Here is a 9,309-nt window from a genome sequence, read left to right as displayed (position 1 = left end):
CAGATTGTGAATTTAGATTCATGAAGAAAAAAAACAAAACTTATTTGACACATGAATGCTCAGTGAAGACAAACATTTCAAGTCAAAAGCACTTATTTATTCATTAAGAAATCAGGTTATGAAAATAATGACAACTAACCATGTATCAGACAAATGCACCTTTTCATGTGTTAACAACCAAAGTTTGCTCTGGACTGTGTGACCACTCGGCCGTCACTACAGCGTAACCGTGCTCTCCTTGTGCTTCGCCTCATCACCAAAGTTCCCACTGCTCTTTCTTACTATAAAAATGTTGACAAGGCTTTTTCATGTCTCATCCCAAAGTCCGCATGAGAATAAAGTTTAAAATCATGTTTGTCTGTGAGGGAGAAGTTCACACGTATATAACATTCAGTCTTTGTGTTATGCTTCCTCTCATCTGTTCATAATTTACATAAAACCTGTACATACTTACAGCGGGCCGCAGCCCGTTTCTGAAGGGATGTGCATGTAGAGAAAAGAAGCAACAGTGGAGTGAATCTTTGCAAAGTAAACGCGGTAAGGTGGGAGGTCAAAGTGTTACTAGCATATTAGACACTTGCCTTCATATGGTACATGCAACATTTTCCCAACTCCCATTTCGACCTTACGGCACTCGATGTGCGGCTATAACATTCTGCTTCACACCTACACCGGCTGCCATCCGTCATAGACTTCTGCTATGAAACACAACGACGAACATTTATGGAGTGAGTGTGTTTGTAGTGGCTGAAGTTATGATCAAGTTTATCCATCTTCTCCAAAAAGATGGAAGGACTTTGGGTGCAATAAGAGCAGGGTTTATCATACCTTAAGCTCCCTCTGCATGTCTATTTCTTTCCAAGCTGATAAAGTTCACAAAACGGGTGCTGGAGAAGGACCAGGCGTCTGAAAAAACACTTAAGGCTTAATTCATATCATTTGGCACGTTGCTAATAGAGAGCAACGATTATTATTCCTCGCCATGTCAAGACTTTGAACAAATGGCACTTATTGTCTGCAGTCATTCAAAATTCTTCTTTCACATCACTCATATTGCATTTTGTTCAGATAAAACAATAACTATGTCACACATTTTAGATTTAGTAAGGTCTAAAAAAAAGTAAGTAAGTCAAACCATATTATTTTTACACGTCCTGTTACTGACACCATGAACTAAAGTACCACCTCCTGGGTGAGTAACAAATCACACCAACTTTGTCGATCCAATAACATGATCTGAAAACAAATATATATATATAGGTTTACTTCAGGGTGCAGCCACAATCTGAAGAGCTGCTCCCACAGAGGAAATGACAACATACGTGGGACAAACTTTTCTGACCTGCAATGGCACAGGGGGATCCGTTTGAGCTGGTTTTGAACCAGGGTTTGGGTCCTGGTGTCAGTCCGGCTCTATGGCACAAGGGTATAGCAGATACAACTAACATTCATAGTATTGGAGATCGACAAAGTAAGTTGTCAGGCGCCTTATCGTACATACAGACGAAACTCTCTTCTCCAATTTTCTGAGGCTGGAAATACTGGGGAGAAAAAATAACAGTGTTTTTAGTCCATGTTGTTTCTCCCGGTGTTTCTTTCCATTTTGCTGTGAAGTTTTGCATCCACGTTTCTTTCATATTTCCCGTCTTTGAGCAAGAAAGGAGAGCTTTTTTTTCTTTTCGCAGAAGGCGAGGGGACGGATCCCGGACCTACAACAATTCTGGGCTCCCACATTCTCCTTGTGCGATGATTCACGTTGCAGGCTCCCCTTCCCGCAGCACGGCCCTCACATGTTGTAAGCCACGTATATGGGGTCCAGCTGGTCAGCCAGGAATCCGTCTCTGAGGTGCATGCGTTGCTTCTCCCCTCTGGAGTTGATGGGGATGACGCCGGGGTCGACCACCACCACCACTCCTACGATGAGGTAGTGCTCCTCCAGGACAACGTTGGTGACCAGGGCCACCAGGTCCAGGGCCTCCTGCTCCGACCCCTCAAGCTCCACCACCACCACGAGGAGGTTGGTCCAGGTGAACACCGCACTGGAAGGAGGGAGGGAGTAGGAGGAGCGGCGTGCATGGAAAGGAAGGAAAAGGCGAGACAAATAAAAACAACAGATGGGATAAGGAGACGTAAGGGAGGAAGAGGAAAGTAAGTAGTCAGGATTCACGTTGCTCAACTGTATTTTCAATATAAAATGAATACCCGTCTTTCAACCAAATGAATGATTTAAACTAGACAGTGAAACAAGTATTAATGTAATTTTCTCACCATTCAGCTATGCTCTTGTGAGAACGTATGACGGAGGTCTCGATGTCAATCGGGTGATACCTCATTCCTCTCAACTCCAGAGTCTCATCGAGAGAGCCCACCACGTAGAGGGCGTCGTGGCGCTCTGAGACGGGCACGCAAACACGCAGAGTCAAAGACGTACAGTGTCCATTTGAGATAGGAAGGCAGCAAACATCATTACTTAGCCAGAGTGCTAAAATCACAGTACGAATCCAGCTCACATCAAAAGAAACAAACTGAGCGAGCGCTGTTGATTCTCACCTCCACTCGCATCCGTCAGCTCGGTGCGCCGCAGGAAGCCCAGGTAGCCCGTCCTCGCCCAGACGGTCTGCGTGTCGCCAAAGCTGAGCTTGGTGTTGAAGTGGTCAGCGTGCAGGGCCTCCTCCCCGTAGACTGTGTAGTAGCCTGTGGCATTGTGAGGACTGCTCACCCAGACCTATTACACACACACACACACACACACACACACACACACACACACACACACACACACACACACACACACACACACACACACACAGTAATGATCATACAAATCTGATTGCTCTTTTGCTAAAAGTAATGGATCTAAAAAGAAAAAAATGTATTCACTGGTGTTCTGATCTGATAAGAAATGATTGCATATTGTGTTGTTAGTTTTCTGCTTTAAAAACTTGACTTGTGGAAGACAGGTGGTTATAATTTTTTAATCCGATTACAGATATTCTGGTTGCTTCTGTGCTACGTTTTAGAGATCAGTTTCAGCAGATGGTCCGTTGCAACCTGATAACAAGAGCACATAAAGTGTGGGCCAGAACCAGCAGGAACAGGTGACAGGCGAACATTCGGCTGATCTTGTGGTTACCTCTCCTAGATGGGAGTCTCCCAAGGGTCCTTTGGTCTCTGTGTTGGCAATGATGACCTTCACTCCTGGGAGGATCTACAACAACAGACAAACATGATATCTTAAAATCTCAGCTGAAGGCAAACCACTGGCATCATAAGGTCACAGTTAATTTGTTGTGTTTTAGTTTGTTCACATGATGGCGTACCTTCCCAGACTCCATCAGTGGCAAGCTGTGGGGCGACCCTCTCTCTACCAAGCGTACCCTGAAGAAAAAAAAGGACCAAAGGAGCAATTTCATATCTCCATTTTTATTCCATCTCATCACAATGAGACAAAAAGTCAACACTGTTCAATTTAAGGTTTGAAGAATGTATTCATATTCAAAGCCACCTATCGTGTCGCAGAGCTCTCATGTCAACATAAACGGTGGTGGGGTCGGGTCCGGCTGTGCCCTGGAGAAAAACAAGCAGAGAGCAACATGAGATGAGAATGTAACTCCTGCAGCCCTGAACATGAATGCTGTATGCTCAGTGGAGGGGAGGTGGAAGCTACTTATGATACAACAGTGTCATACAAAGCAGGGGGGGGGGGGGGGGCAGCCAGAAGCAACCAGGATACAATAGTTTTATAGACTTCCTGCAACTCAACCGTGGAGTCGGCGATACACAGGTACATTGCAAGTACCGGCAAGTTAAATCCAAAGGTGAATTGATTCGTCGGGTATTGATTCCTTCGGCTTTTGGATTTGTCATCGTCACTAAGACTAGTGTTACTTATGCTTTGCATCCCTCGTTCTCCAGAGTGCAGCACAAGTCGCCGTATGGTCATCCGTGAGGTCAAAGCCACGCAAAACACGCAGATTGACTTTGTCGAGCAAAGCTTAGGCTGTAAGTATTAGGAAGACATCAAGGAGACTCGAGCCATTAGTCTTTGCCAAACAAATCAAATGAGTTTCTCTCACTAGATGACTCACTTAAGCCACTAGCACTCACGCAAGAACTAAGCGTGGTAATTTGTCTTTAATAAAAGACAAATTACCACGCTTAGTCTTTAATAAAAGACAAATTAACTAAAAAAACCAAGCGCTTTATAAAGGGGTATAAAGATCTTAGGGTTGGACATGACATTCCACAATGATCTCAATCGGAGCGCAGTTCATGCTGCGAGCTTGTAGAATGACGTAGTAGCGCATCACACATAACGTGTCTCAAGGCTTTGGTTGAGAGTCAGCTGGATAAAATTAGTAGCTGTAAAGTAGAGCCCAAGCTCGTCTGAGATATAAAACAAAGCATAAATGAGGAGAAAAATCTGTGAATGAAGGTTAAATCTTCAAAATTCATGCAACACTCACATGGAAAACACAAAAACAGACAGACACACACACACACACACACACACACACACACACACACACACACAGACCCTGCAGCAGCCAAACAAATAAACAGCAACCCTTATCCTGCGGTTACCTGCTCAGCCAGTTTCCCTAACCTGTTGGGCTGACGGGACAACGCAGGACAGATACATGAATATAAATATTTATAGACTTTGATTCACATGCACACAGACACACGCACACTCGCACGCTCACAAAATATCCAGGGATCGTAGAAACATACAAAACAGAAACAATATTGTTTGACCCAGAAGCAACTCGCTTGGTGTTTTTATCATCATTGAAAATTCTATTAAATATAAAGTTGAACTCATTTCCCTCCACCTCAAATTAGTTGGTCAAATGACATCAACATTCACTCTGTGTACTCCTTCTTTTCTCAAAGATTTGCTTTCTTTTTTTAAGAAGAGTTTTGCCGCACGGGCTGTGTACTTCTTTCCTCCTCCTTTCCTCCACATCCCCCTCCTCCTCCCAGCTTACCTGCAAACAGACGGCCACGTTCACCCTGCAGCCGAAGGTGGTGCTGACGGCGCGTGGTGAGAGCCCCAAGTCCTTGAAGATCTTTGAGAAGGACTGAGTGAGCGCTATGCGGGGCCTCTCCTCGGCCACCACCATGCATGTACGCACGCACGACAGGTTCACATTCCGCAACTGGAGATGGAAGAAAAGAAGAAGTTTGATCGGCAGCAACTAAAAAAAATTAAGACATAGTGTGTATATGTATTATAATGATGTCACATCCTTTCTAAAGTTACAAAGACGACTGAGGGTGCATGTGAACTGGGACCCGACGAGAGAATTTATTCAGATAATCTAACTTCGATTCTGCTCATTAAACCACAGACATGATTCGTAAAAATTACAGTCTCAAGTGGTGCAGTCAGTACAGATACAAGGGATTGTTCCAGCGCTCAGGACCATGTGTTGATAATCACAGCCCTGTGGCAGGAGCCCCTCTGGGAAATGGACTAATTGAAGAAGAAAAAACCCCTTGAAGATCCCAGAAGAAAAGGCTGCAGCTTGTAGTGCAGCACTGGACACCGGAGGAGACAAACTGACCCGCAGCGCTTCAGTCTGTGAACCCAGGCCCTTGGTGCACATCTCCATGACCGAATACGAGCAGAAGGTGACGCGCACTTTGTACTGGCTGACTGCGGCGAGCCACAGAGACGCGTTGCTCTCCAGCTCCAGAGGGGGGACCAGGATGGACTGGTGGCCCGAGTACACACTGAAACCAGAAACACACACACACACACACACACACACACACACACACAGACAGAAAGGCTGAGTGGGACGACAGAGAGAAAATACGACCGGCACAGGTCAGATCGTTCGTTTGTTCAGAGGTGCTGGTTTACCTGCACAGGCACCAGAGAGCGAAGCCCAGGCCGCAGTAGGGGTCCAGGCAGATGGCGATCTGCCGGGAGGGGTAGAGCTCACACTGCAGTTTGATGGAGCGACACAAGGCACTGGTGGCAGAGTGAGACATCTGGACGTGACACGCAGAGACAAGAGCGATGCATCAAAACTAGATTCTTAGGTAGAATGAAACCTTACAAACACGCTTTTGGGGACACATTGTATTACCGATGGACACCTCAGCAGTGTGTGAATGTTTCTGACCAAACCACTCGTTTAATTTAGTTTTGTAATGACAGCAGCCATGCCGTTGTTATATCGGATAGACTGGGAGCTTCCCCACATGACCACTACATCCAATTCAGAACCCACGTGGTTCATGTGAGTCCATTGTGAGAACATTGAACTTACTTTGACCCCCGCTAAAATGCCCGTTGTTGACACACTGAAGTCCAGGTAGGCTAACATCTCTGGGGTCGGGGGCTTGTACATCTGGGGGCTCTTCTTTCTGGGGAGGTCATCTGGGGGATGAGAGAAGCAACAGTCCCAATTCAAAACGTCCTTTCTTTACTTAAGAATCTACTCTTTGGTGGCAACATGAGAAACTAAACGGTGCTCGGTATGTGCGTATAACTCACCTGTATCCAGCACCATGGGCCAGCTCTTCACGTCCACAGCAGCAGCAGCCTCCTTGGACCGGAACAGCTTCATTATTGCTTGAGTGGTCAGGATGCACACCGACTTACTGACCTTTAACACACAGACGTTGGTGTATTAGCACATGTATATTACATCGTTGTGTACAATGTACACGATACCTTCATCGAGTCTCGTGAGTGTTTTAACTTTGCACGTTGGGATTACGTTTGCATTCTGGTGCAGGACGGCCGACTGTGTTACCTCAACAATCATCTTGACGGTGGGCAGCGTGGTTGCCAGGTTCTGGGGGTGGGGGGGTCTGACAGTGACTGGCACACAGCCAGCGTACAGGCAGCCGTAGAAAGTGGCAATCAGGTCGATTCCTACACATAAATGTTTGTAACTGATGAGGTGAAAGTAGAAAAAGCTTGACAGAGACGTTAAGGTGACTGAATTAAAAACTGGAGACAGAGGTAGTAAACACAGAACTGTGACATTAAGAAGCTGGCCAGCAGCAGTGACACCTCTTACCTGGTGGGTAGACGAGTGCTACGTGGTCTCCGGTGTTGAGGCGTCCCATCAATGCTGCAGCCACCCGCTCTGCCCGCTTGTGCAGCTGCAGACAGGAAGCTGTGCTAGCCACCGTGCCCTGAGGAGCAAGACACAAGGACATACAGGAATTTAATAGAATTCAACTGCAATGCTAATCTCTGGCCGTGCTTTATTATCCTTGTGATTCATCCAGCAGTGGAGATGTGTTTTTAAGCTTCCACTTAAAAGGATAAACAGATGAACTAAATCACAATACACATTAGAATGCCATAACTCGATTCTACAAAGAATGACGCAGAAGGCCGTACCTTAGCATTGAGGACAAGGAACACTGGGTGGTCTGGAGTGGCTTGAGCTCTCCATTGCAACACGTCCTGGATGTACAGGAACTAGAGGGGAGAGACACACACACCCGTTGAACTACACAGAATAACATACAGCACGTTGTGGAATCAAAAGCTCATGGTGAGACAAGAAGGGGTTTTTGTTATGAAGAGATGACAAATGTTCGCAAATGTTTGCCCGTGTTCATATAGAGGGCTCAGCAGGTAAGCGAGACCATGTGCTCTCCATCAGCTGTATATATTTTAGATTCCTCTCCCTCTGGTATGGAGCCTTACCTGTGTTTCTGCAGTGTAAGTGAGGAGGTGGTGAGCGGGTGAAATGAGGATGACTCTCTACCTTACGTGCCTGGTCGTTGTCCTCGAGTTGGGCCACGTCCCTCCCACAGGCCTGGGCAATCCTCTTGCCGGCCACCAGGTTGCCCACTATCATGGAAGCAGGGCCGACCTCTGTCGAGCACAACCGCATTCAGGGAAGTCAGGTCAAGCGACAGAAAAAAAACCCCACCACAATAAAAGGAATGGTAGAAATTCACTATTTTTGAAACTCAACCCGTGCTTTGACATGTGGAGGTCTACCTGGCTGTTTTTGTCTGGGCTTGGGCAGGTTGGTGACGCATGTGTGAGGGCACATGAGGACATTGCAGGGGTGCAAGGCGCCCTCCAGGAAGCGCTGTTTGGTCTCGGATATATGGATGCCGCCCAGAGGAGCCTTAGGAAGCGTATTGGCAGGCACCAGAGCCAGGCAGTACACTCCGACCTGGTGGATGCTGTCTATGGCCTGGAAACAGGCGAGCTGGAGGTTAGCAAAGCTTTCATTCAAGCAGAGGAAGTTCATTTCATTTCCATGGCCCGGTTTTAGTTTCAGCGAGCATCGCTGAAGTGAAATATTTTCACTTGCAGTTATTATGGTGTTTCCAATAACTGTTTTATGTGATTGAGTATTTATTTGCTCACTTGAACTACTTGCAGTGAAAACTTCCTTTGTCCAATAATAATTTTCCAAAAGACAACATAGTGTTGGTTTGATTGATTTTGTATCTTCAAGCTGTAGTCATAGCATCTTCAGGCAGCTTTCTCAATGCATTCAAGGAACCGTCACCATCACAGATTTAGGAATTATTCATTGTAATTAGGACTGAACGATTCTTATTCAGCATCACACACATTTAGCCTTAAACTAATTATGGGCAGGTTGTATTTGATTACTGGTTCAGCCCTTCGTCAATTCAATTATTATAGAAGTTTAAAGGTTAGTTTTCATTGTGACCCGACACGAAAACCAATGATGATTTTCTTTGTGACGTGCAGTTGAAAAAGTAGGGAGTGAAATTACCTAAACAATACTGACTCCCATTTACCACAGTAGAAAGTGCAAACCTGCAGGTATCGTCCAACTATCTGTGACCAAGTGACAAGATGTGAAAAAGACAGTGCGCACCTGGAGGACGCGGCTCATCCACTGGAAGCTGTCCTCCTCAGAGGCGTCCGGCCTCTGCTCTGCCACGACCACGATCCTCTCGTCATGCAGCACAGACACTGAAAACACTGCTATCCTGAAACGCACAACAACAAAAAAACACGGCCAATCGATGGCATTTGATTGTACTCAAACAACTGCAGCACTGATGTGTAGAGAAGTGTTACGTGTGAACTTTTACCTCCCCCTGTAAACAAACTTCATGGGCTCCACTGCCAGTGCTGTGGCAACCACATCATCGGCATTGTGTCTCCGGCCACTGACCACCATCAGCCCATCCATCTTCCCCACGACAAACACAAGGCTGTCCTGGGGAGGGTCACGCAAAGCACATAACATTAGATGGGTGGATCTTGATATTTACTCCCACCACATTTTCAACTGAAGCCCTCAAAAGGTTCCTCAAATGATAAAAATGACAAAC

The 9,309-nt window shown here is 46.0% G+C and overlaps 1 protein-coding gene across 6 annotated transcripts in view; it reads right to left on the bottom strand.

Moving 5' to 3' along the window:
• Positions 1-75: 75 nt before the first annotated feature.
• The window catches only part of LOC120833572 (disco-interacting protein 2 homolog A), a 61,231-nt gene continuing 51,997 nt past the window's right edge, over positions 76-9,309 (bottom strand). For 5 of the 6 annotated variants that reach the window (XM_040200770.2, XM_078091310.1, XM_078091313.1 and 2 more), the window contains 19 exons: positions 9,067-9,194; positions 8,847-8,961; positions 7,985-8,186; positions 7,746-7,855; positions 7,373-7,453; positions 7,044-7,161; positions 6,774-6,895; positions 6,512-6,623; positions 6,285-6,394; positions 5,873-6,003; positions 5,571-5,739; positions 4,992-5,162; positions 4,585-4,614; positions 3,506-3,567; positions 3,321-3,378; positions 3,134-3,208; positions 2,551-2,725; positions 2,269-2,392; positions 76-2,039 (listed from right to left, as the gene is read on the bottom strand). In XM_040200770.2, coding sequence (XP_040056704.2) covers positions 1,787-2,039; positions 2,269-2,392; positions 2,551-2,725; positions 3,134-3,208; positions 3,321-3,378; positions 3,506-3,567; positions 4,585-4,614; positions 4,992-5,162; positions 5,571-5,739; positions 5,873-6,003; positions 6,285-6,394; positions 6,512-6,623; positions 6,774-6,895; positions 7,044-7,161; positions 7,373-7,453; positions 7,746-7,855; positions 7,985-8,186; positions 8,847-8,961; positions 9,067-9,194 — 2,346 coding nt within the window. In that variant the 3' untranslated portion in view covers positions 76-1,786. The remainder of the gene's footprint in view (positions 2,040-2,268; positions 2,393-2,550; positions 2,726-3,133; positions 3,209-3,320; positions 3,379-3,505; positions 3,568-4,584; positions 4,615-4,991; positions 5,163-5,570; positions 5,740-5,872; positions 6,004-6,284; positions 6,395-6,511; positions 6,624-6,773; positions 6,896-7,043; positions 7,162-7,372; positions 7,454-7,745; positions 7,856-7,984; positions 8,187-8,846; positions 8,962-9,066; positions 9,195-9,309) is intronic. The other variant, XM_040200775.2, reaches the window with a different exon arrangement.

Source organism: Gasterosteus aculeatus, chromosome 16 (assembly GCF_964276395.1).
Source record: "Gasterosteus aculeatus chromosome 16, fGasAcu3.hap1.1, whole genome shotgun sequence".
NCBI classification, from domain to species: Eukaryota; Metazoa; Chordata; class Actinopteri; order Perciformes; family Gasterosteidae; genus Gasterosteus; species Gasterosteus aculeatus.
This window is presented reverse-complemented; position numbering and strand designations above follow the sequence as displayed.